The sequence below is a fragment of the Notechis scutatus genome, chromosome 2, assembly GCF_049901735.1.
Source record: "Notechis scutatus isolate UNSWTSFEM ecotype Mainland chromosome 2, rNotScu1.2, whole genome shotgun sequence".
Taxonomy (NCBI): domain Eukaryota; kingdom Metazoa; phylum Chordata; class Lepidosauria; order Squamata; family Elapidae; genus Notechis; species Notechis scutatus.
The window spans coordinates 237,706,799-237,734,777 of NC_142010.1; the positions used below are offsets into that span (position 1 = coordinate 237,706,799).

The 27,979-nt window shown below is 34.0% G+C and overlaps 1 protein-coding gene across 5 annotated transcripts; it reads right to left on the minus strand.

Moving 5' to 3' along the window:
• On the minus strand, nucleotides 1-26,768 carry SREK1 (splicing regulatory glutamic acid and lysine rich protein 1). 5 transcript variants are annotated; one of them, XM_087958355.1, is made up of 13 exons: nucleotides 26,586-26,768; nucleotides 21,667-21,800; nucleotides 12,895-13,017; nucleotides 12,514-12,626; nucleotides 11,826-11,987; nucleotides 10,852-11,030; nucleotides 8,957-9,087; nucleotides 7,292-7,406; nucleotides 6,043-6,165; nucleotides 5,153-5,710; nucleotides 3,863-3,958; nucleotides 2,764-2,905; nucleotides 1-2,002 (listed from the first exon to the last, which is right to left on the minus strand). In XM_087958355.1, exons 4-13 carry the CDS (start codon nucleotides 12,571-12,573, stop codon nucleotides 1,853-1,855), a joined length of 1,716 nt encoding a protein of 571 aa, XP_087814481.1. In that variant the 5' UTR covers nucleotides 12,574-12,626; nucleotides 12,895-13,017; nucleotides 21,667-21,800; nucleotides 26,586-26,768; the 3' UTR covers nucleotides 1-1,852. The 5 variants fall into 5 exon arrangements, with proteins under 5 accessions (XP_087814481.1, XP_087814480.1, XP_026526346.2 ...); XM_087958354.1 differs by having other exon boundaries at nucleotides 12,895-16,198; XM_026670561.2 differs by lacking the exon at nucleotides 12,895-13,017 and having other exon boundaries at nucleotides 12,523-12,626.
• Between the last annotated feature and the right edge of the window lie 1,211 nt (nucleotides 26,769-27,979).

Sequence of the window (27,979 nt, forward strand, 5' to 3'; positions counted from 1 at the left end):
TTCCCTCTAAAATACTAAAATTTATTAGTGATGGTACCAAAGATAGCAAGTATACAATCTTTGCTCTATGCTACTTATACATCATAAATATGACAGCTGCTGTTCCAAGACACAATCTTTCAGTCCTTCAAGAAGCATGAGGTTTGTCATTGCTTTATCAGAATAAGCTGTTTGCGAGCCAACTTCATGTGGCATAAACATCACAAAATTACTGTCCATACTTTACATGGTAAAGCATTCACTAAAGGTTTTTTGAAGAAAAACTTTAGACTGTAACAAAACAAATCTCACCCAACAATGAGCTACTAAAGCAGTGTCACAATCTATGGGCTCTAATCTTATAGCTTTCATTTTATCATACTCACCTATCTATCCGTAAACAGAAATATTGAGAACACAAACTGAAAGCTATATGACTATTTGGCTTTTCATGCCTCTTTTTAATCCTATAAGGCCATATGATTGTATTACATTGTATTCAAATAGTTCTTGATTTCACAACCCTTTGCTTTAAATTTTAAAAGGCTGCAATGAGGCCAGAATTAGTTGTGCTCATATGCTTTTTTCTTTCAGATTTTTATCAAACAGAACAGAAATCTTAATTATTTCTTTACTTGTGATAGAATGTATAGAAATAACTCTTACATTTAGCCCATAAGATGCATGCTTTTAAAGGGAGCTTTCTATGTTCCAGTCCTGCCGAGAGGTAAATTATTTTTATTTAGCACTATTCAATTCCCTGGTTCAGTATATGATCTGAAAAATGTATAGATTAACTGGATTATTTGCTGGATCATGCTCAACTTTTTATGGTCCCTAAACAGCAATTAGATTAACTAGGATTTTTTTTTAACTTGAAATCAAGAGATCTTCAAATTATTTCAAATAACTAATGGATAATATGACTGACATCTTTCAAATGCTTGCCTACTGGTGTGATAGAATCATCAAAAAGAGCAACTCATAAACAGATAATTAAAAAAACCTCTACGTTACTAGAAATCACTATTCTCTGTGTCAAAGGCACTAAAGCATCAGCTTGTGCTCTACATCTCCATTAAAAAGTAAAAAAAAAAAATCATCTTTCTGTTTCTGTTCTATTTGCAAGTGACTAGGCACCCTGTAATACAACTCAAGACAAAGTCAGTTGTTTGCAATTACTATATAGATGTGCTTATAACTGGAAGAATGGAACTCTAGTATAAACATGGATCTTCTTTTCAGAATCCGAACATTAGCATGCATTGATCAGCTATAGTTAAGAGAAGAATTTTAGACTTACGTTGTAAATTATGTTTTTAAAAATATAAAAAGAAAGTCACAAATAACAGAGGAAAGAATCTTCACTTGCCTTTGTGGGCATAACACAACTGTAAAACTGTGTTAGGTTAAAACTTTTCATCACTTGTAATTTACAACATCAAGGGAAATATGTTTATTTCTGCACCATTTTCAAGCACATCATCAAAACATATCACATGGAGTTTAGTTTTTAAACCATAAGAAAAACAAAAATTATCAATCTACAAATATTTTAACAACTTCCAAATGCATCCCTTGGTAGCTTTTCAGGATAGTACATTGCAATCTCCTAGTATTTTATTATCAATGAAATACATTTATTTTGGAAGATTTGACCAGTGCTTTTGTCACAGCATATCCTGTTGGTAGTCCTGCTTCTTGTCAGTCCTCAAGGTGACCAAACAACCAAGACTGGAATAGCTGCAAGCACAATTTGATAGGTCCAGTTGATTGCTTAATAATGTTGTATCCTTTTTGGATGTATTTTGGAGATGAGACAAAAGGTTTTGTATTTCTTTTGCAAAATGGGTCAAATGTCCCATTCAACATTCTACACATCTTCAGTTTTAACTGAGATTGTTTCTTCATTTGGCTGGCAGTTCCCATTCTGTTGTTCAATTTCTGCTGCAATTGTTGTCTCCTCTCCTTCTGTTGCTTTATTGATTTCAGAATTTTTATTCTCTTTACTGAGATCTTTATCCTTTGTAAACAAAGAAAAATATTTAAAAGGCAAGAAATAAAAAATACACAACATATTTATCTATGATTTTTGATGGCATGCATGACCGAAAACCTTCACCAAAATAAAGGATTATGTCTCCTCTTTCTATCTACCAATTTTCTACCAGCCTATAGAGAAAGGGTTTGAGAAATCTTTCCATTTATGTGCTAAGGGGTGCAGCTTTCTCTTCCAGAAATGGAGTTAACTCAATCCTATCTGGTTGCTGGCTGCCATTAAAGGGGATTTTGGGAACTTGCCTGTCTATTCATTACAACAGATTGCTTACAATTGTTATTTTCTGTATGTCCTTCTTGTAGAAATACTACTCAAGGTAGCTTTACAAAATACAGATATTATTTAGTTTATTATTAACCTCACAATAGTGTTAGAAAATATGCTAAACTGATTAACTTCACTTTCTGCAATTAAGAACAGTTGTCTTTCCTTCCTGTTGGAAACAACATTCTACTGAGTGAATCTTCCTAAGAACGCCCCAAAAGAGTAAAATTCAACACTGCAAATTTTGTCCTTCCATATTAAACTATTTGTTTTTAAAAAAGGAATATGATATTTATGACTTCTTGTTCTTATCTGAAATTACTGAGTTATTTCAAAGAGAATTTTTCAGTAATTGAATAAAATTTAGGAGGTATCCAAAGAACCAATGAAAGACAGCAGGCACTAAAGTCTTCCTAAAATATTCTACAATGATTGTATCGGCTTGATCAAAATAAGCTTACCTTCACAACTGAGGTTTTATCTGATTTCTCTTTGACTTCTTTGTCTTTACTACTCTTTCGCTTTGAGGTAGACCTCTCCCTCTCTCTTCTTCGATCATTACTTACATCTCTCTCCTTCTCTGTCTTTTTGTCTTTCTTGCTTCTGTTTTGGAACAAATATTATACACACTGATGTAATTAGGATGGTTCATTTCATGCTTACAGAATTCATTAAAGAACAATTAGCAAAGTCACACATCCTCAAACAATACTGAATTCATGACAAGTAATATTGGAACAAGGTCATAGTACTTAATATATTTAATGATAGGAAACAAAATTTTTATTTTAGCTGTTTCTTCTAAATACTTACCAGTAAAATATGGGTAAGCTAATTTTAGATTTTAGTCAAGATATCTGGATAAAAATAAATAATCAACTATTCTCAAAATTGGCACATAAAGAACCTCCCAGTTAAGACTAAATAAATATTTATATTAAATAATTTATGTTACTCAACAAAAAATATCTACAATAGAAAAATATTTTACATGTTAAATTTAGCATTTTTTAAAAAAGTAGCTTAGTTATTTTCTGAATATTTAAATCATCTTAAAGTTTGTTTATTTATTGATTGATCTAGAAGATTTGTATGGCTGGCCATCTTAAACAACTATGGGCAGCTTACAACCGCAATAAAAAACAGTGTATCCATCAAACGAAAAAATCCTGCACCTTATTAATCCTTTTAGGATGCACTGCAGCAAGCTCCAATAGCGACAATTAGGCTAAAGGCTGCCTCAAGCCAAGCTCAAACATGTTTCCTCTGCAGTCTTTAAATAACTGTTTTATCACCGCCTTTTTTTCTAAGGTGTTTTTTTCAACTTCCAGTCAGGCAACTGCTACTAAAAATTATTTTCAAAATGAATTCTACATTTCAAAGGAAAAAAAAATATTGAAGGTATTATTAATCAAAGAAGAAAAGCCAAATATATGTTTCCTGTTTCTTCTTTGTTCGGCGTTTCTTTTTGCATTAATCTACTTGCTGTTAATGAGAGGCATGTACTGCAGAAGAGCCTGAACAATACAAAAGCTCTGCATGATAAATCAATGCACTTACCTCCTTGGAGATGGAGACCGAGATGATTTCCTTTTTGTGATTTTGGATGATCTGGGAGACTTTGAAGGACTTCGGCTCTTCCTCTTCCTTCGATCTCTGTAAGATCCATTAATCAAAAATTGGAAGTCCACCGGGTATAACTAATTTAATTAAGCTCAGGTTGCTCTATCATGCAGGTCCTAAATTGCAGTCAATGTCACCTATAAAATTATCTCAGTGCACATTTTGATTGAAAAACAAGAAGTTGCTGTTTTTATCCGTACCAGAGAAAAATATAAGCTTCTGGTGCTCATTCACACCTTCAAAACCATAATTTGGCATAATTAGCCCTGTTCATTACAATCCATACAAAATGCATTAAAGCCTAACACAAGGCCAGCTGATTTAAAAGAAACCTGATATGGTATTTAATGAAAATGTGTGTGTGTGTGTGTGTGTGTGTGTATGTATTTGTAATATATATATATATATATATATATATATATATATATATATATATATATATATATATATATATATATATATATATATATATATATATATATTTCTTAAGTTTTCGCGGGTATTTATATGTATGGTATTCAGCTTTGTTCGGGTATTTTCCCACGTCATTATAGTTGTGCTTTTAAAGTTGTAGCAACGTTTCGGCAGAATCTCATCTGCCAGACGAACACGAACACAGACGAACACAATACAGAAGCCTGATGATGGCAGATGAGATTCTGCCGAAACGTTGCTACAACTTTAAAAGCACAACTATAATGACGTGGGAAAATACCCGAACAAAGCTGAATACCATGTATGTGTGTGTGTGTGTGCATGCGTGTGTGTGTTTTCTTAAGTTTTCGCGGGTATTTATATGTATGGTATTCAGCTTTATTCGGGTATTTTCCCACGTCATTATAGTTGTGCTTTTAAAGTTGTAGCAACATTTCGGCAGAATCTCATCTGCCATCATCAGGCTTCTGTACTGTGTTCGTCTGCTAGCGTAGGCTGGCCCCAAATTTAAAACAGAAACGGCTGTGAAAGTCTGACTCACAGACTTGATATGAATGAAAAATCTTGTCCAGAAGCACCAAAGGTTTATATCTGGAATCCTTCATTATTTACCAGATGAAAAGCATATGGTAATTGATTCATAGTGTGGCCCTAATTTAATCCCTTCAAAAATATGCAACAGGTATCAAATAATCATTGTCTCATCATTGTTTTAGTATGCACTAAATGTACTATTTACTACAATTTAAATTTTTTAAAAAAGAATTGAGGAACTTTGAAAAAAAATCAAACCTGCTACAACTACGTGATCTTCTTGAGGAACTATAACTTCTAGGAGGTGTTTTAGATCTCTTCTCCTTTTTCTTTTTTTCATCTCTTTCTCGGTCTCTGTCTCTTTCTTTGTCTTTTGCTTTCTCTCCTTCTTTATCTCTTTCATGGTCCTTTTCTTCCTCCTTTCCTTTGTCTTCCTCCTTTTCTTTGACGTGTTCTTTGTCATCCTTCTCTTTGTCTCCTTCTGTCTCTCTCTCCTTTTCTTTTTCTCCTTCTTTGTCCAAATCTTCTCTCTTTTCTTTTTCCATATCTGCTGCTTTCTCCTTCTCTTTTTCTTTGTCCTTCTCCTTCTCTTTGTCTTTTTCTCGCTCCTTCTCCCTATCTTTCATTCGGTCCTTGTCTCTATCCTTGGTCTTCTCCTTCTCCCTCTCTCTCCCTCTCTCTTTTTCTCTGCCTCTCTCTTTTTCCTTGCCCTTATCCTTTTCTTGATCTCTATCCTTCTCTTTTTCTTTATCTCTGTCTCTCTCTCTAATCTTTTCTTTTTCTCTAATCCTCTCTTTGCTTTCTTTCCTCTTCTCCCTGAGAAAAGAAAATATTTATTAATTCAGCTTTCCTAACATTACTGTAAGAGAGCACAAGTCAAGTAAACTTAATTCCAAAATTGTCCTTTAACAAGTTGCACCGAGTACTGATGGCAGAAAAATTACAAAATAGCAGATAGAAAAATCAGTAAACAAAAATGATATTATGCTAACTGCTATTCATGCCGTTTGTATATACAGCTGGATAACATGCAATTATAATTCAATAGCAAGATGTACTATTAAATTTAAGTTTTAGGATTAGTCCTAAGCCTCTTAGTGTTTGGTGATATCAAAAATATGTAATAGCCGTAATTATAGGAATCTCACCGAGGAGGAGAACTGCTTCTTGATCTTCGGCGATCTTCTTTAGACTTTGAACGCTTTGGGAGAGGACTTTTGGATCTGCGTCTGTCCTTTTGACTAGAGCGTGATCTATCACGGGATCTACTCCTGTAGCAAGTAATTGTAGAGGCTAAATGCTATAAATCATACTGGTTCTCTTTCTATGTTGCCTGCATTATTGTGCATTTTTTTAAAAAAATAGAACATTCACAAGTTACTAAACAACATGAAAAGCCAAACAATATGTTCCAAAGCCATCTTCAAAGCAAAAGGCAACTGAAATGTAATTATTGTATGAATAATGATGACAAATTATGATAATCTTATAATTTATCAGTTTACAAAAAGGGCTATAAAATTCTTTTAAACCTTTTAAACCTCACAGCCAGTTCAAAGCACCTGAATTTAGCTTTAATTATACATTGTAACATCCCTATGTCTCCCATTTTGGGAGGGGGCAAGGGAAGAGAAACTAACCTGTTAAGCTTATTTATATGCAATAAAACTATGCCAACTTTAGCAATAATTCTTACAGGTAAGCCTGGGGATAACCTGGGCTGCCTATTCCATCATAGAAGGTTCAATCATAAGAGCAAGAATGTGGATTCACAGATAAGGAACGAGTTGAAGAAATACATTTACTCATTAATTTGTGCTTTTATTAAGGTCTTAAAATTTCAATATATATTATTGGATGTAAAAAAAATGGCTGGAGATAAATATGAATATTAAATATGTGGCACTCTTGGGATGAATGCTATGGATCAAGACAGATATTTTTCATAGTCATTTCTAACAACAGTATAATGGAAGCGTTTTAGTATACTCATACACAACTTCCTCATAATGTATCATTACGTTTGTGAAGTCTAAATAATTCTTGGATTTAAAAAAGCATTATATTTTATTATTACTTCACATGTTGTCTACAGCCATTTTGTTTTTCAATCTTGAGACACTTTTTATTTTTTACTGTTTTTATTTTCTGTAGCACGTATCACCACTATCACACCATATAATGTACTAAATAAAATGTTGATGCACAAAGAAGACTCAATCTCATCTTGGTCCTCCTTGGTAGAACTTCCCTCCTAACTTAACCAAAAATTGGAAGTCCCATTTGGCTGCTTGTGTGGCCCAGTTCCCAACAAGCCATGGCTGGGAATTGGGGACACCTGCCTTAGCTGACATAGGAGAAGACAAATTCAGAGAAGTTTTCATGTAGACGACTTACCTGCGTTTTGAGTGTGATCTTTTTCTTCGAGATTTTGAACTAGATCTGGATTCTGAACGTGAATGGGAATGGGAACGCGATCGACCATCTTTTCTTTCACTGCTCTTTCCAGACTCTGAGAGAAAAAACGACTTTGCAGTGTAAGCTCAGAATATTTAAAGATCCCAGCTAACAATCTGGCACAAGTGGAATGTACCACATATATTGCAAGGGGCCTACTCTCTGCACATCTTCCTTCTTTGCAAAAATCCTTCAGAAACATCCAAGAAAGTCATTGCATATATTCGTTGAGTGCAGCCATCCTGCAGCAGTACACATAAACCAGATAATTATAAACAGCTAGCTAAATAAGGAATGGGATTTGTTGCTGCCACAATGCACAAGATTAAAACATGTTTGGTAAAATTGATTTCAGACAGAAAACACATAAAATCTGATAGAATTTTGAAATGCTATGCAGAATGCACATGAATAGCACTGGATTTTTATTGCCAAAGCATTACTATAATTAAGTAGTTAATCCTCAAATCTTTAAGAACATAATGGACTCGCCTATAAGAAAAGCAGTAATTCTAGAACCAGAATCAAGAAATTAAAATTTTGTTCATTCAGTTTTTATAATAACATGAAATAAAATGATAGACTGATTCATAATATATGTCCTTTAATATTCTACAAACTTAGTTACATGGCTATGGTATTTAAGGTCTGGGTTTTTTTTTTACATTGTTTACTGAAAATGGACTGGCTAGATGTTAGCCATATCAAGAAAAATTACCAAGATAATCTGTATGATGTTTTCTTTCATTTTTAAAGGCCATTTTAATAAGAAAACAAGAATGCTAAGGGTCAGAATTTCTTTTTCTTCATAAGGTACTTAAGAAAATTTCATGGTCTGATATTTGTTCCTCAATAATCTGCCAATTACTTCAGTAATTTTCATTACAAAATCAAATTATTGCTAGACTTTGCCTGTCAGTTGTCTTCTGATGTTGTAGAAAATGACTAATTTTAACTGCATGGATTATTTTAGCAGTTTTTATAAAAGTGAGTGCTGAACAGTTTACTTTAGGTGCAGTCTTCCCAGTCCAATACTGCTAGTTTTGACCTTTTCCTAATTATCATAATTTTCTGATGATTCTGGGTATTACATCTACTTTAATAAATTTAGGAATGTCCTCTAAACCCCAATACCTAAAAATAAAAAAGCAGAGCAACTGAGCACGTTACTCATCTGCACTCAAACAAAACACCCAAGAAAAGTTATACTTCAATCCAAAATAATGGAGCTGCAAACCATAATGAGACAGAAGCCCAAAAAGAAAAGAAACAGGTCAGGCAGTAACAAAAATAAAAAATCTGAAAGAATTAAAGAGACCATAGAATGAAAGATGGTTGGGAAATTGTGAGGAGTTGGGCCAACAAATAGTCCTTTTTTTAAGCTATTAAAAATTATTAAATAGTTTGACATTAAAAAACAGTGCTATCAGGTACCTTAACTGCACATTCTTGACTATCAAGTACTAAACTCAAAATTACTGAGTCCACCAAAGAATTCTGCCCAGGATAGCCTCTCCCTGTTTCCTAGAGGAAAAAAAAAGTGTTCCACCAAACATACATGCCAGGAGTTACCCCTGTGGAAATACAGGGCAAAGAAAAACCTACCTGGCTCAATAGCAGCTGATATAAAAGACTGAGCTTCCCGTACTCTCTTCATCACTTCCTCCAACTCCTTTGCAGCAGCTTGTGGTGTCATTTCAGGTGGCTTCACTATTGCATTATTGGAGTGGTTTATTCTAAATTAAACCACATATTTTATTTAGTTATTTCACTGCATGTATGCATATGTTTCATTCTATCTTTTTTTTTTTTTTTTTTTGCCATTGAGTAGAAAATGGACTCTTGTTATTTATTAGCTCGCGGATGGTTTGGACTAGACTTCAAAACAATGAATTTGACAGATAAAACTACTGATTTTTAAAAAAATCTTATTATTCCGAGGAACAATCAGGCAGGTTTTTTATATATTATGATAATTAAAGGAGGGGGAGTTAAAATCTATCAGAGATACATTTTACATAAAGGCCTATAAAGGTAAAGATAAAGATTTTCCTGTCCTGTCGTGTCCAACTCCAGGCTGCAGTGCTCATCTCAGTGTCTTAGCTGAAGAAGCCAGCATTGTCCGAGGACCTTTTATCTGCTCTCATTTCGCATGCTTTCAAACTGCTAGGTGGGCAGGAGCTAGTGCAGGAACAGGAGCCATTCCCGTTGTGCAGCGCTCGGCTCTCAAACCTGGGCTGTTGGATTTCCAGCTGACAAGCTCAGCATCTTTAACTGCTGAGCCATTGGGGGGGGGCTCATAAAAGCCTACAGCTTTTAGCAATTACTTACCCTGCCTATTCCTCCTCTCGGCTAATGAGACAGAAAACTTTGAAAATTTGAAAAACATGGTACAAGAAAGACTTGAGACCTGTTAGTAAAATACTTCCTTTGAACTCAGATGTTTTTCTTCTTCCCCTTCTGTCAAATCATAGTCCCATAACTCCTTAACTCCTTCCATCACTTTCTCACATCTAATTCTTTTGTTGCATTACTGCTCTGCTAAGCCTCCTCTGCTCTCCTAAGAATGCATAGGGATCTATCTGAAGCCCAGAGGCATTTTGACTATCAAGACACCATTTAGCTTCAGTTTACTGCTTCCTTTTGTTAAGATCCAAGCAAAATATTAAATTAGCATAGCATTTTAAATGTTATTAGATATTAGAACACTTCTTGAATGTAAAAAAAAGAAGGTGGGAATGATGTTTGTGGCCAATTGCTTGTCCCTATACATATAAGATGAAACAAAAATGAAGCCATTAAGCTGCTTCTTATCTGGTTTTTCAAAATATGCCTTCAACCTCTAAATTAAAATAAACTCTAAATTTTACAGCATTTAATATGGTGCTGAGAAATTTCAATTTCCAAGACTCTCAAACAGTGCAGTGAGTTGCTCAAGGTCTCTAGCACAGACCAGGACCCTGTCAATATAGTACAGAACCAGCTGCCTTTATGAAAATATAACATACAAATAGTGGGACGGTTCTCTCAGATTTTCTTAAGAGCACCTTTCCATTCACATTTTATGAAATACTTCCAGTTGGACATGCCAAGAATGAACTTCAACTTCCTACAGGTCAGCCAGAGCTTCTGTGCTAAATCCCCAATTTATCCATGGTTTCTGTCCAAAAGTTATTTATTAACTAATTATAGCAAACGTTATCACTTGTTTTATTTGAAGTCAATTAGTTACCAATAAAAACATTTGCATTTTTCCTACAGACATACAGCAGATCTATTTATTAAGCATGTGCAATAAATTGCTTAAATAAACCCATGGGACTTGCACAAATTTTGTAGAAATGCACACAAATGTCCCTATGAAGAATATGCATGTATATACTATGCTAGAAATAGGCAACCTAATACTTTCCAGATGTTTTGAACTACAACTTTTACAAACTCTATCTATTCTGGCTTATGTTGATAGAAATTTATTATAAAAAATCTGTTTTTCTTACTTCAATGGTCTGTCTCCAAATACAACTCCATTAAAGGCAAGAGCTCTAGGTACAGAATTCTGATCAGCAAATTCCACAAATGCAAAGCGTGTTGGCTGGGTTTCGTCACCTGCCATCCGCACAAACTTCACCTCTCCAACTTGCTTGAAAAACTCAAGCAACTGATCAGCTGTTGTAGTCTGAGAGGGGGGGAAGAAAACAACTCAAATTAAAAATAACTTGCAAATTTATTTCTCATTCTGCTTATTTGGAATCATGCCAACTACAATGTTAATTTCTGTCCCTAAAATGAAAACTATTCCTACATCTTGAATACCAATATTAATAGCAAGAAATGATTTAATGTTTTTTCTAGTGTCTTGTATGCTGCCAAGTCCACTGGATTTGGGTGGTCAATAATGGGGGGGGACCAAATACATATAATAATGCAAAGATGCCCATGCTTTGGATCATTATCATCACAGAAATCAGATTGGGTCTGACTTTGTCAGTCTATTCTAAGACCTTAAAATTTTGTTTTGTCCCTGGACCTAGGGGTGAGGACATGGAGCTAAGCCCAGGCATTGGTTATGTTAACCTGCATCTCTTTTTAACCCAGCTGTTGTTTTATACGTTCCATTTTTGATTTTTTCTGTTTTTGTACTTTTTAATACCATTAACCAAATCATGAATTTAAGATGGGAAGCCATTTAAATTAACATAATAAATACATAAAAGAGTATTATATTGGTGCTGCCTCTTAGCAACAACAGTTCTGGCAGCCATCATTAAACAAGGACTATATAAATCATTATGCAAAGATCTCATGTCACTGTGACTTCTGACTTAACAGTTTTCCTAGACTTTTGCTTGCATGAAAGACCAAGGTAATTCTCTGATGGAGAAAATGAAGCAAACAACTGCAATTATACACAAGTGACAAAATAAGCAGCTACACTTTTTATTAATATATTCCTCTGTAACAGAAATGTTACCTGGGAATTGAGGTTTCCAACATATACAGTCCTTCTAATTTCATCAATCTTGGAAGGATCCACATTGCCCATAATGGGTGGCTGGGGTATGTCTCCAATGGCTGTAATGTTATCCAGTGCTGTTGCTGGTATAGCTCCTAGTGGACCAAGGGAAATTCCTATCTGTAAATAGAGAATATTGAGACAAGCATGGGGTCTTTCTTCTGTTTTGAATCAATACAAAAATATTTTATGCTGATTTAAAATTATCTAAAAACACTATAAAAATACTATAAAGTACTTCTTCAGTTTTAAAACATGAAGGAATAATTATTTTAACTTCTGGGCAATAAGGCAATATTTTTAGCAGAAAAGCATGTACTAAGATTGAATAATTGGAGTATTACAAAGCTGCTTCAGTCCTTTTAAAGCCAGAAACTCTAGCAGCTTGACTGTACCAATCTGTAAAAAATCTAGCTTTAACATTATTTTTTCTTGCTATTTTCTCTGGTCCTCTTTGCTAATATAGGCTTCTGATGAAGTCTAAATCTTACTATGTTAAGGATTTTGGTTTATCCTAATAAATGCCTCATCTTACTTTGGATTTTAATTAATTACACATTAGATTTTGTCAAAGCCATCCCTATCACAGGCCACTTACAAAAAATGTAACTGAATCAACTGCATTATTACATCCAGCATTACTTACTGAACTCACAGGAGGCGTTGGTATAGGAAGCAACCCTCCACCAGGAATCAGACTTGTCATTGTTGGAGCAGGAGCCAAGAGAGAGAGGGCTTTGGCTTCATCTGGAATTTTACCTGAAGAGCAAAATGGTTTTGTTATCAAAAGTAAGGCCACCTTTCAAATTTTATTCTTCTATTTACTATTTCCCTTCAACTTAAATATAGTAAAGAAAAAAAAACTACAACAGCCTTTTTTTAAAAAAAGCAAAACAACACACGTTTTCCTTTCCCCTACTCCACTAGGAACAGTAAGTGAGCAAAACTACAATCTCATTACCGGATTTTTACTTTAAAAACTGAACAATGAGTAGATAATTATTTAACACTTTGAGCTATGGGTCACCTGTACTGGAAACTTAATGTTCATGAACCAAACGATATCAAGCATGGACGCTTTCGCAGGACGTTGTTTCACGGTGATCGAAAGGTGTGTTACACATGACAACCGTTCGTGTTGGCTGCATCACTAATAGCACACAGAACATCAGATACAGAAAAGAAGAACATTTTTTAAAGTTTAATCCCCAGAAATGGCAAATAACCAAATCAGTCAAAAAGAAAAAGAGGAAACAGGAGTGTGCTAAGCAAAAACTGGCCTTTTCTTCTGCTGAAAGTGAAATATTGCCAGTTGATCATCAGTTGTCAATCTGGTACAACAAATCAAGCAAGGCAAGAAACATAATGATACTTTGACCTAACAAGGCCCAGAGTTCTGTAGCATTATGAGGGATAGTGTAATATAGTCTTTACAAAAATGTTTACTTGATCACTGACATGTTTGTTATATCTGCATAATGTCAGTGCAGCTGATCCACAGTTGTTTTTACAAGATGACAAGGAGATTCTGCCTCTCGCTATACATATTCAGGGAACAAGGCTTACCTCAATAAAATTGCTCAAGTTCTTAACTCAGAAATGTTTCATGTTAGGGACTGAAAATTAGGATAAAAATACTTAAATAATTAAATAAAAATTATTCCACACTAACCACGGTTATCCATATTTGAATAATTTGATTGCATTGGTCTTTACTAAAAATGTACTTTAAGGATAACCTATTTATACTACTCTTTAAGATGCTTTATAGCTAGCTACTATATTGTGAGTTATGCCCAAACAATCCAAATGTAAATATTTTAAGCACAGGACTACCAAAAGGATTAGTTCCTAATCTATCCAGAAATTACAGGCTGCAGGTGGTAAAGTACTCTGTCAAGGATCCACAACTGTCTGAAATAACTGTTACTTATTAGAGCAAGCCCAAGAATTTAAGTCAATCTGCCCGCATAAAGCATCAATTATCTAGAATTATAATAGCATTTATAGTAAGAAAAAATACACAGTATTTTTTATTATTTCTTATTTTAAAAGCCTCACCAACTAATCTACTAATGCTATAATGTTCCATTAAAAAAGCCAAAGATATAATGTAGATTGCAACGCAGATCAAAAGAAGTTATTCCCCTTCAAAAAGGGGAAGATGTTTCTGATGTAAAAAGCTACCTGAAGATCTATATTAAACATTCTGACAATTTGAGTTTTGGAAGGAAATAATTTAAAGCTTTTTATATATAAAAGTTGAAATACTGTAAACTTCGACTGAGTGGAAAGATTAAACCAGCAACATAAAAAGCATATAATAGTTCCACTTGATTGAATGGATTTAAAAATAAAAGGATCTTGACTCAAATATTAAGTGGGCTGCATTTAAATGAAAGTATTTCAAACCCAGTTTCCTATTATTCTAAAGAGTTCAATTGCACATTCCAAAATAAATGCTTATAAATTGCAGTCTTCCATAACCATATCTAATTGGGATTTCTCCTACTGCGGGAACACATTTTAATCCAATCCAGGCATCCATCAGTCAAAAGGGAAAAAAATAGCTAATTTTCAATGATTTTCCTCTCCCCTGCAAATTTCCTCATTCCTGGAAGCAGCATCGAAAATCATACAAAGTGAAAAGTCATAAAGTAACTTCTCCACTTAATTGAGAAGCTTTTGATCAGTGGGTGGCCATCCAGTAAATATAACAGAGAGCAACTTGTATTAAATACTGAACTTTCTAACCTATCATACCTACATGTAACTAATTTACTAGAAAACAAGCATTCTTTTAAAAAGCAACAAAATGAATATCTATCTTCAAAACGAAAGAAAATAAAATAATTTTTAAACATCTGCTAAACATAGACTTACATCCAGAAAGGGTCCAACTGTACCACACTGAACACTCAAATGACACTTACAAGCAATGATGTGAAAAGCATGGACATGCACAAAAGGTTTTTACTCAGAACTAGACTATGTCATTTTAAACTGATTAATAACTGACTACTACTTCAATCTGTGTAATTAAAGTCATCAATTTAAAGCTTCTATCAAAAATTTCAGCCCCTTACTTTAGCCCCCTATTTCATATTTTTAAATAATGTGTAGCTTTAGTATAGATCCTGCTGGTCCATTAGATAAACAAAAATTTCTAGTAGGGTATACTGCTAATTATGTAATTCCCTATTTACTCATAAAATTATCAGAACACAGTAAAATATTTAAAAGAAAACATATATGCAAAACTACGATAATTTGTGAACTCTCATCCCTGTTGCAAAAAAAAATAGCAAAAGTTATTGTTCTTGGGAAGGTTCTGTAGAAAACATTCAAATTCTATGTGTCTGTTATTCCAAGACAGACTGTCATAATCATGTGCCAAGATGCAAGAAAAAAAATAGTGATGCTTGTCACCTTCTCACAGAATGCTACAGTGAAGAGAAGACAATATACAAAACAAACACTGGTCAGCAGTTATTTTGAGTATTCCCTTTTTTAAAGATTTGTTACAGAAATAAGTATATTGAATATCAAAATTAAATAAATAGAAAATCTATTAGTCTTGAAATAACATTACCCTTCTTGACATATATCATATTACCAATATGTTTATATACTCTGTAGTTCAAATATCAATGGGAAATCTCATCAGGCTTCCATAAAGCTTAGGCATGAAGGAGAACATTTGCTCAAATACATATTTTGAAGAGTAATAGAGAGGTTCAGGGTGGGGGCATGGGAGAAGAAAGTTTCTGAAAACATTACAGGAGAAATGAACACTTCAAAACTTAGTCCAGAGAAATCAATGCATAATATAGAAGCTGAATTACATGGAGATAATGTAAACAATTTGATGGCTTCATTTGATACTCAAAATGGTCCTAATTAAGAGTATAGAAATTATTTCCACTGATTTCAAATTATCTAATCTTAAAATTGCACTTACAGTTGAAATGTAAAGTCTAAATTGACTTTAGAATTATGTCAGCTCTTACTGACACAGTATTAGTTCCACAGGATAGGTTTAAAATGAATCATGAATTCCTATAACAGAACAGCATTTTTACAGAACTGAAAAACCAGTTCACAAATAGAAACAAAAGAATTACAGCAAGAAAGGGACAAAATTAAAAAAAGAAGAAGAAAAATAAAGCAAAACAAAATAATAAAACAGAGACAGGGCGTCCATCTTCTGCAGGCCAGACTTCGTTCTCATTTCCCCCATGAAGTTGTCACTTGGCGGCAGGTTTAGTGGCATGGCAAACAATGCCTAATTCAGGCAAGTGTAACAGGTCTGCCTTGGCCAGGCTAGTCATCTAATAATGCACAAATATCACACAGAGAAAACATACAAAACCAAATTAATAGTCAAAATCCATCTACCAGAAAATGTGGACATAAAGTTCAGAATGATGATTAAAGGTGGTATCAGATGTATTTCAATCTGGTCTTCTCTCAAACTAGACCAAGTCAGAGAGAAATTTCCAATATACATAAAATGAGAAGGGGACCACGCATTTTGACAATGGGATGTTGCACTGTATCTAAAATCACGTTGGTCATGAAGTATGAATTATATGACATCATTTTTACTATTCAGTGAAGCCATTGCCATGCAGTGCTGAGAATCATTCCTGACAGACAAGATGAACATTTTAAAAAGGTCTCAACATTCTTCCTTCCCCATGTCGTTTTGTGTCTGAATTTTGTACAATAATAAATTTATAAATATTAGGCATCACACTGTTTGGATTTTCCTGTAGAGTAGATCAATAGAGCACGTGTGTTCTACATCCTATGTTAACACCCCACTTTTCATATGAAATCCAAGGAAGCTGTTAAATTTGATAATATACAAGCCTATGGATTTGATCTGAATATTTTACTCTAATAAAACCATATGAATCACTTGTAATTAATCTCAAAATGTAAATAATTAAGAAATTATATTTACCCAGCACTGACTGCAGAGGAATAGCTTTGCATACTTACTTTGGAATAGCCGCTAATAGGTTTACTTTTAGGTAGGCTTATTGGTAGAATAATCCTTCCCAATCCAAGTATCTTTCCACTGTGTTCAATGAATTCCTCAAATTCTCAGCCAAAACAGATGGCTAAAAATTATATTAACTGAAATTTAGCATATCTAAATTTGGGGAGATCACCACATAAATTCAGAGATTTGGGAAAAAAAGAATTTACACTGGAAGAGGGAGTAAATGCCAATGACTGCTGCATTCTCTTCAATTGCTTTTACATGTATCATTTTTTTTGTTCCCATGCAGACAGTTAAAATGGTAAATTATAGACAAAATTCAAATGGATAATTATATGCATAATCATTGATGTATCTTATTGACTTTATACCACATAGTAGAGAATGCATTTTTTAAAATCTAATAACTCATTGAGAGAGAAATTACAACTTATCAAAGTGCCATTGTAATATAAATGACTTAGCTTTCTGTTAACTCATCTTATTATTGAGCCAAATCTAAAGGGAGAGAATAGGGCTAAGGAACACCACTAAATCCTCTGCATTAGTCAGTCTAGCAGAAACATAGTAAAGTTAGTAAAGTGATATTTTTCAGTTGGAGAAATCTTTGTGTCTTTCTGGGCTGTTTTTAGCACAAAGACAAGTAGAAGAACAGAAATTGTCTTTTCATATGCTCTTCTACTCCAGGCATGGAAAATCCACAGATACACGAGGGAGAGATGGTATATTCTCTGTTGTATCCTTATTAAAAATCAAATATAAAAATACAAGCGAGATTATAATTTAGATCAGAAGTACAAATCAATATATTAAGACTAAAAAAAATTCAAAGATGTACAATATGTAACCTTTGATAACTATGCTAGTTTATGAAGCTGCTCCAATATCATCTTGTTGTAGACAAAGGGAATAAATAGATGAACACAATAAAGCAATATTTTTATAATTTGCTTATCCTGAATAAACCATGTTAAACATCAGTTCAAGCAAAATGAATTAGCAAAAATTACATAACTTAACTTACTAATACTTTTAAATTGTTGCTCTTATCAGACAATTTTGCTTTTAAAACAAAATAAAGAAACTCATTTGTAATATTCTCTATCCAGATATGTCCACATTTTTGCACTGGAAAAAAATCTGTTAAATCTGTCTTAAAAAAAGAACTATTCCACATTGTGTTCCCTGAAGTCGAACTATATGACTCTACTATAATTAACTTATTCTTTTCTACATATAACGATAGTCTGATGTAATGATTAAAGCATCAGACTAGAAACCAGGAAACCATGAGTTCTAGTCCCAGTTCAGGCACAAAGTCAGGTGGGTAACCTTGGGCCAGTCGCTTCCTCTCAGCCCTAGGAAAGAGGCAGTGACAAACCATTTCTGAAAAAACTTGCCAAGAAAACTGCAGACAGGCAGGCAGTCAATGAGAATCAAACACGACTGAATGGAAGGGAAAAAAAATCTGTATATGTATTTGTTTTATTTTCTTCATGATATTTAATAAAAGATTTCACAGAATTAAGTCTATCAAGAATTGTGATGAAATTATTAGAACTAAGAAAAGCAAGTAAAGATGTAATAGCACCAATAGATACTTCTTTGATATTTGTATTTTAGCAAATAAACTTCCACAGCCCAAAGAGCTATGAAGCTAATTTAAAATAAATAATAAACAATATGGACTGCAAAAAACAAACTTTCAGATTGCTCACAGGCCTATTAAGGGAACTTCCCATTCTACAATCATCCATTAAAATGCTAAACAATAACCTAGGTTAATTAAATAAAGATGTTACAAAAGAAAAATGGAACATGTGAGAAAAACTGAAAGTGTTCCAGTCACAGAGGAAGTCTGTGTAGAATTGTTCAAATGGTTTCTGGAAAGCAAAAGTTTAGCTAAGAATGCTAAGAATAACAGAAAGGACTTCTTTAAATACATTCACAATAAGTAAAAATGAAGACAGCAAAATGCTATCAGATAACAAAGTAAATAGTCAGAGCTATTCAATTCCTTTATTAGTTCAGGTTTTTTTTTCAATGAACAAAAGAATTTTATCAAGAAATTATAAAAAGCAATAGGTTGAGATGCTTCAATTTGGAGTTGTACTCAGTAACCTAAATGAACCCCATAAATTATGTGGCTGGAGCTTGGGAATAACAGAAACATGGCTGGGAATTATCTTTTTTATTCTGAATGAGTTTAAATTTCCAGGACCAGATGAACTGCATGCTAGGAAATAATTAATCGTCTCAGCTGAATTCCTCGAGAACTGAGCAAGTGCCAGAAGACAAAAGGAGAAACAATAATGTCCCTATCTTCAAAGAGAGAAAAAAGATTCAGAAAAGTATGTGCCAGGAGCATGAGATCAATACTTAAGACAATTTTGGAGAAGACAGAGAAATTAATTTGGAAAAATATACTTACTTATTAGCAATATTAGCATGGGCAAATCTTGTCAAAGTAATCTTATGTCAATTTTGATTGAGTGCTTCTTGAACACATTTTGGGAATGCTGTATATTTAGTGCACAAAACATTTCAAAAAGTAACTCATGACATTATTAGCAAAATAGTTAAGTATGGACTGGGTGACAATTAAGTGGACAGAGCTGGGTCAGAAATCATACTCAGAGAGTGCATATTGATGGTTGCTTATCAAATCAGAGAAGTATCATATAGAATGCCACAAAGATCAGTCCTGTGTCTTCAACTCTTCAATATTTTTATTAATCATTTATAATTGGATGAAGAAAATGCTTTTAACATTTGCAGGGAACATAATACAATGAACTAACTAATGCACCCAAAGTCAGAATTAAAATAAGTAATGATCTTGAGTGATTTGGGGAATGGTCTAAAAGCAAGAGAATAAAATTAATCAGAAATAAGCGCAAAACTTTTCCTTAGGAAACAACCATTAAATGTACAAGTATATATATCCTGGGAATAATACTTATAAAAAGGCAAATCTGTCTGAATCATGGCAAATACTATTTCTACTTCTTTCTGTTTTGGTCAAAATAATGTACTACTTCAAGGAGGATTCAAAGTTGTAGTAGATCCAGAGAAGAGCAATGAGAAACTAGAAACTAAATATTATGAAGTGATATTGCAGAGATTGTACATGCTTAGACTTGAGGGGGGGAAAACACAACTGACAGAAAATATGATAGAGCTATTTAAATATCTGAAGGGATGTTACAAGAAGTCAAATCAATTCTCTCTCATTACAAAAGGTAAATAATCAAAAAAATTAATTTACATTTCAGAAAGGCAGAGTTTGACTGTTAAAAGAAACTTTCTAACAGTAAGAGCAGTTCATAACCTGATGCTGTTAATTCTATATTTTTAACTGATTTATAGAAAACAAAAGGCTGAGGATGTAAAGGCTGCAAACATCCTAAGGGAGATGGGCAATCTAGAAACAAAAAATAAAATAAAAATGGCAATGCTGAAATCAGTGCTTTCCAGCCTAGACAGAACCATTATAGCAAAAGTAACCCAGCCACCTCCAAGAGTCATCCTGTATCCCACCAAATAGTTTTAATTCAGAAGGGAAATAATATAAATATAAAGTTTAAACTCTGAACCATAGCTGCAGCTGTAAGCTTGCAGTGGGCAATCAACTGTTAAGTTCAGAGTGCCATTTCACTTGTATCCTCAGTCTTGAATAATTTATATTTTTATTCAAAATCCCACCTTTTAACTTCTGCCTGAATAATTAGAATTGCACCTGTGGTTTTCAGCTGCTATTCCCAACATTTTCCTTTCTACCGAGTAAATTATGAGTAAATAACACTTTTCTAAATCCTCTCTTACCTGCATAGCTATTCCACTTTCATGCCTCTCTACTGAAGCTACAAAAGTGGCATTCAGATATAAGTACTGAGCTAACAAAACCCAAAGCTAATATAGGAGTAACTGTAGTATAAATATTTTTCAATACTACTATAAAAATAAATGCACTCTAATACTAACATCGTTCAAATAAACTCATAGAACCAAAATCCCAACGATATTAGAAGTAAATACAGGAATAGATTTTTAGGCAGGCCTTTGCCTTGAAAAATGCATAGACATAAAAAAACCTGTTAAGTTAAAATGTCTCAAACTTTATGCTATATTTGATTTCTCATGGGTATTTGATTTCAGTTTTTTTAAATATTCTATTTTTAAATATATAATTTTGAGATTACCTGAAGCAATTTGAGGATCCTGGTGTGGTGTTGACCCCACTAAGTAACTATTCTCTATAATATATCTCTATAATATATTCTCTATATATCTTTTGTATCATTTTATTACTGGAAAAGATATGATATCTAGCTTGGAAAAATTACTCTCTTTTACATAACATAATAAAAACTAAAATACATGCTTTCTATTGCTGTAATAAAGACGTGTGCTCACTCTCATTTAATTAAAAATATACTTAGGGCATTTTCAGATATAATTTTCATCTGTGTTGTTCAACTCACTTTTTCTAGGCAAATGGTGAACAACACATATTGGAACGAAAAGAGTAAGTGAAAGAAACAAGTCCTCATCCTTGTAAAAGACTACATTACATTAAAGAAAGTATTCACATATTTTAGAACTAATTAAACACTGAAAATTTGTAGAACTCCAGGTAACCTCTTCTCTTTCCTTTTTATTGTTCTGTTTTATTTGAAGAATAGCAAATGTACATGTATCATCTCACAAATGCTGAAAAAAACATGGAACAAACTGACAAGAGTGGAGACCACAAAAATGAAGAAAAACCATACTGAAAATACTAACCTTCTGCACAGGGTACAACTATCAGAGCTCTGTCAATAAAAACTGTGTTTGTTAGATGCTGGGCCACACCAACACTTGAAGACTCCCGAAACTTAATATAACATACTTTAGAAGAAAAAGCGAGCGGTGCATTGCTGCAAGAAAAACAAAACCAATTAGATGTTAGTTTCATCTTTTTTTCAAGCTGTGCTCAAAAGCAATTATAAACACATAAACACCAAAAAAATAAAATTAACACTTATATTTTTCGATATTGTTTTCATGCATCTTACGCTGATGCACATGAAAGTTCATTATAGAAGTTATCAGTTCTTCTACAGATTCTTAATTTCTTATGTGCCTACTCATATGTGGTTAAGAATATAAAACTTTTACTAGTCAATATCACTCAACAACTGAGTTTCCTATTTACTCCATAATATAATAAAATATACATCTAAGCATAATAGCCTTGTTGATGAAACATTATTTCACTATTATTATTTAACTAACATTGTAAACTACTGCTGACTCCAATAATGCTTTAGTAAGTGTCACATGACCCTTCTATAATTAGCCTATGTAGCTAAGACCTTCTAACCAACTTAGGCTAATCTTGAAAAACCACAATCTATTTAGCTAACTTCTAGTTCCTAGATATTTCTATGAACTGAACTCAAACTGGAATAAAGACAATGCATTATGCAAAGTTCTATATGCGACTTATGAACTATAATAATGCTAATATAGTTAAGAAATGGTAACAGAAACCATCTGAAAAAGTTTTCTAAAGTACACCTGACTTCTATGTCTTCTTTTGAATTCCTTCTTTCTTACATTATCATTCCTTCTTTGACATTAAACCTACAGGATCATTTTTAATATTTGGACATAATGTTTGCAAAGTAAGAGTATTTCAGTCTATATAGAATGATTCCAATTATTTTCCTCTGCACAGGTTGTAATCTTAAAAGGCTTAAAAATCCTTAAAATAAATAACTATTTTCAGTTCAAATTGTGTGATACAATGTTGACACTCAAACTGTAAATATATTATTAATACTCCATATTTATGTTACAAGGCAGTCAAAACTGCTAAAATTTTAATATATTTAACAATTGGATTAACTGCAGGCATGGAAGACCAAAATGTGAACTAGAATATTGTAGGCAATAAGTAGCCAGTAAGTAACATATTTCATTATAGTGCTTATCTATGATGGCCCTCTGCATTGGCATTCAATTTTTAAAAGCTATTAATAATAATGCTAATTGCACAAATGATTCCTAATTAGCTTAGTTATGATTCCTGTACATTAGGAAATACTTAATAAAGCATGCTTCAAAGCCTACAAATTCTTTATTTGTATTAATATTTTAATTATTAATCTGTTCACACTGAGTAAACAGAAAAGAGAACAGAAAAATTTCAACATCAGTTAATTCAAACTAATCAGACAAAATACCCTGATCTCAAAAATGGTAACTGGGTCTGAAATGGCAAAACTTTACTGAGTTAACTCTAGAAGGACCATGGATAACTTTAGATCAATTACTGAAGCAGTAAAATATGCAAATTCATATTCAGAAAGCAATAAAAAGAAAATCCAAAATTAGGCAACAAAAATATATTTACAATTATACAATATTTCAACTGTGTGCAGCTTCAATTTGCTGAACAGAGATTGATGTAAAGGCTTTTGAATTCAAGAAAGAAACAACATAAAAGGTCAGTGACCAAGTTTGTTCTGTCTTAAGAGACCTATGGATAACCTGTTATCCATATGCAGATTCCAAAATTCCAGGATCGCACCATTGGCATTTTGTAGTTAAAAAAAAGAAAGAAAGCTTTTTTGGCAGAACAAATTCTGGATATTTTACTGGTGATGAAAAATCCAGAGTGAGAATGATATAATTGTCTCTTTCAGAGATATCCCATTCCTTTCCTGCTATTAAATCAAAGGGAATACTTTCTTTTTCTAAAGCATCTTTTTATCAAATCCTGATATGTTTTGTAAACCTTGGTGCTTTATTTGAATATGCTGCACAAATTGAGCTAATTAAGGTTTATTTAATAAAGAATGGTTAACAAAGTCATGGCTTATGTGGTACATGAAAATAACCAATAGAAAATATTTTTCTGTGCCCTACATATCAGGATCTGATGGGGAAATTGTTAGAAGGCTGGTGCAGGCTATTAATGAAAAAAAGAACAGAACAGAATGAAATGGAATGGAATAAAATAACAGAATTGGAAGGGACCTTGGAGGTCTACTAGTCCAAACCTCTGCTCAGGCAGGAAACCCTATACCATTTCAGACAAATGGTTGTCCAACTTATTTTTAAAAACTTCCAGTGTTGGAGAATTTACAACTTCTGGAGGTAAATTGTTCCACTGGATAATTGATCTGTCAGGAAATTTCTTCTTAGTTCTAGGTTGCTTCTCTCCTTGATTACGTTTCCACCCATTGCTTCTTGTCCTGCTCTCAGGTGCTTGGGAGAATAGCTTGACTGTCTCTTCTTTGTGGCAATCCTTGAGATATCGGAACACTGCTATCACATCACACCTAGTCCTTCTTTTCATTAAACTAGACATACCCAATTCCAGCAACCATTCTTTATATGTTTTAGCCTCCAGTCCCCTAATCATCTTTGTTGCTCTTCTCTGCACTCTTTCTAGAGTCTCAAATCCTTTTTACATTGTGGCGACCAAAACTGGACGCAGTATTCCAAGTGTGGTCTTACCAAGGCATTATAAAGTGGTATTAACACTTCACGTGATCTTAATTCTATCCCTCTATTAACGCAGCCTATAACTGTGTTGGCTTTTTTGGCAGCTGCAGCACACTGTTGGCTCATATTTAAGTGATTGTCCACTAGGACTCCAAGATCTCTCTCACAGTTACAACTATAGACCGAGGTACTTGTACTTGTGCATTTGGTTTTTCTTGCCTAAATGTACAACCTCACTTTTTTCACCACTATTTTGTTCGATAGACCCAATGTTCAAATCTGTCAAGATCCTTCTGAATCTTAAGCCTATCTTCTGGATTGTTGGCTATTCTTGACAGCTTAGTGTTGTCTGCAAATTTAATGAGTTCCCCATATACCCCCTCATCCAAATCATTGATGAAGATGTTAACGATTGGGCGTAAAACAGTGCCTTGGGGTACCCCACCGCATACTTTCCTCCAAGCCAAAATATACTTAAAATGTTGATTTAAGTATATTTTGGCTTTTCTAATAAAACAATTATTTCTATATAATAATTCTATTCTATGTTTTTACATGTCAAGAATTAAAAAAATTATTGTATACTGTTAGGAATAAATTATAATGAAAAGCTGGGAATGGCAAGGCCAAGGATCAAAGTAAGAAAATTATTCGCCCAATTTTTTTAAAAAAGCTAAAAGGAGTAAAACAGCACAAAAAGCAAAAATTTCAAATTCTAAAACCTAATAGCACTGTAGACTTTATTTTATTATCTATCATAATTTTTTATAAAGTTCAAAATTCTGACTTCAGAGTCCTTGCTGAGACTTCCCATCACAAAGAGATGATGAGAAGGGACTCTGCAAAAGCTCCAAGAAAAATTGGATGAACTAAATATGTACAACCTCTACAACAGCAGAGAAAAGAGGGAACATGATTGAAACTTTTAAATATATTAAGGGTGTGGATTAAGTACTAGAAGGCAGCATTTTCAGTATTAAGCAAAAATCAAAACATAAGGGCATAGTCTCAAAGTGATAGAAGGGAAATTCAAAAGTAACAGTTTGAAAACATGGGACCAGCTTCCAGCAGAAATAGTGGGTCAATTATTAGTAACTGAATTTAAACATAAACCCATGTCCATCATCTGACAAACATTTTAAAAATAAAAATAAAATAAATTCAAAAGACAGGCTGGACTAGAGGTCTTTTTCTGCCATCAGTTTTCTATATTTTTATGTTTCCTTTTCTGTGAAATGCCCTTCATCAGAATTAAGTCTACATTCACTTTTAATATTCAGGAAGCTTTTAAGAACATGACTTTTTCAAGGCCAGATCAGTGAAGCAACAGAAAAGCATTATAATACATAAATAAATATTTGCTTTTGGATACATCTTTAGGTTTATCTTAATAAAAAGAATCATGTCTGCTATCAGCGACATGTTTTGGTACCTTTTATCACACAGCACATTCAGAATTCTAACTACTTGATTATAACAAGTACTTGAACACATTAAGTGTTGGAAATGTTTCTGGTAACCATAATACTTCAATTTTCCCTGAACATTATTGAAAGACTGTAAGATATGGTGGTTTTTTAGATTTTACATAAGGTGATAACAAGGAAGAACCTTTATTCACAATATTAACCTAAAAATGCCTTAAATAGGTTGCAATTTCTATCCTAACCGTATTGAATTGGCGGTTCAGCCCATGAAATTTCACTAAATCCTGTCCCAATTAAGTAAGCAAAGGACTGAAGCTCTGCAGGGGGGACGTGAGGTTGGTTGAAAGAATAAGGCTGATAAACTGCACAACAGAATCCATTCCAGCGGTTGGATGTGCTGAGGGAAAGAAGTCGGGAAGGAGCTAAAGGGCTTCCCTGCCGCATCTTTTCCAAAACCGACGGAAGGAAGCTAATCTGCAGAGGGCTCGGATCAGTGCTTCTAACAAAGAAGCGCCAACCTCAAAGGCATTTCTCACAATACTGAAAGGGAAAAGAATGATAGGATTGAGTGAAGAAAAATAAAACGGTGAATCGGTGCCATCTTCACTCCGGGCAACAAACCTCGCAGAAAGCAAAAGCCTCAAAACAGTTACTACTAGCCACCCACAAGCAAAATGGAGGGCGCAGCATCCGGTCAGGGTTTTTTTTTTTTAAATATACCCCTTTCCTTAAAAGACAGTCATTCCCGCCATTCTCTATGGCTTCCCGGGCCTCACTTACTCCGGAGGGTAAAGGCGCAACTCCTCAATGTCACCTAGGAAACCGAAGAGCGTCCGCATCTGCTCACTAGTAACCGCGGAGGATAAATTAGTGACTTGAATAACCGAAGTAGGAGTTAAAGGAAAGCCGAGGGGGACCCCGATTCCACCGCTGTTCATCATGATGGCGGCAATTTCTCTATCTGACCCAAACCAACGCACGTAAGCGAGGAGACGGAAGTTACCATAGAAAAAGCGTCTCGTCCTAGAGTGTATAAACGTTGCGATGTTTCCGTACACATGGTATTCTATGAGGTGGGAAGTGTTACAGCGCTTGCCCTGCGGGTATGGCTTTCCTAGAAAGGTTGTTTTGTAGAGGAAGGTGGGGGAGTCGCTATTTTAGGCTGTCGGTGTTAACCAGGGGTGAAAAATAAGCTCACCACTACGTCTGAAAAGGGACAAGTTGGAGAGGAAAGCTCTATGGTCAAAGTATCCCAAATACAAAAAGAAAAGAAAAAAAGACACAATGCGAAATCCAACCTATCTTCAAGCTGGGACAAAGTTCTCCGAAAACCCCGCATAAAGCAAATTCACTGGTTAATGCACGTGGGAACGCGGTGGTGGTTGCAGGATATGACGACCTACAGTATTTTGCAAACCTAATGACAGTACTCCTAAATTTTTAAAGCCTCATACTTAAGCGCTATTTAAGCATATTTGTCTAATTATATAAAACATGTTTTATATAATTATGAGACGAAAATATCCTTAAGTAGTGCAGGCGTCTTCTACAGGTGGGTTTCTCATGTAGGGCACTAAACTGCTTCACGGCAGTAAAGAATATTATTTGCGTTGTTAGGTTGTACGCAGATTAGACCCGGTTTAAAAAGCGCGTCCTAGGGCTGAGGCTCCTGCGCCAGCTGCAGAACCATAGTACGGTCAACTCTTGGGAAGGGTTAAGCGTTTGGGGAGCCACAGCTACCACAGCTGCTCAATGGTGATGGCAGATAAATGAGTGGGGATTAAACGAGGGTTGGGCGGAAAGACCTCTTGATATGTTTCCAGAGCTTTCATGCTAATTGAGTTTATTTTATTTATTTGATTTGTCAGTCGCTTACAAGGTAATACGTATATAAACATGAGTAAGAATGCAGGAAATGGGCACAAATAAACCTCAAACTATCCACTATTGACCTCACCCCATTCCTAAGAGGACTGTAAGGGGCGTGCATTAAGTGCACAATCGTACCTACCGTCCCTGTCCTATTGTCCCCATTTATTTGCACCTATTTCCTGTATTCTAACTCATGTTTATACTTATCTTGTAAGCGATTTATTTGACAAATAAAATAAAATAAAAACAATAGGACAGGCACGATTGTGCACTTATGCACGCCCCTTACAGACCTCTTAGGA

What these genes read in the sequence shown, in the direction of transcription:
- SREK1 (XM_026670560.2), bottom strand. Translation starts at nt 26,746, where the DNA reads ATGATGAACAGCGGTGGAATCGGGGTCCCCCTCGGCTTTCCTTTAACT. An exon ending in TTGCGCCTTTACCCTCCGGA is followed by an intron (nt 21,801 to 26,585) that starts GTAAGTGAGGCC and finishes TTTTTCTTGCAG; the next exon opens with CAATGCACCGCTCGCTTTTT. An exon ending in AGAAGCAGTTCTCCTCCTCG is followed by an intron (nt 5,711 to 6,042) that starts GTGAGATTCCTA and finishes TTCTTTTCTCAG; the next exon opens with GGAGAAGAGGAAAGAAAGCA.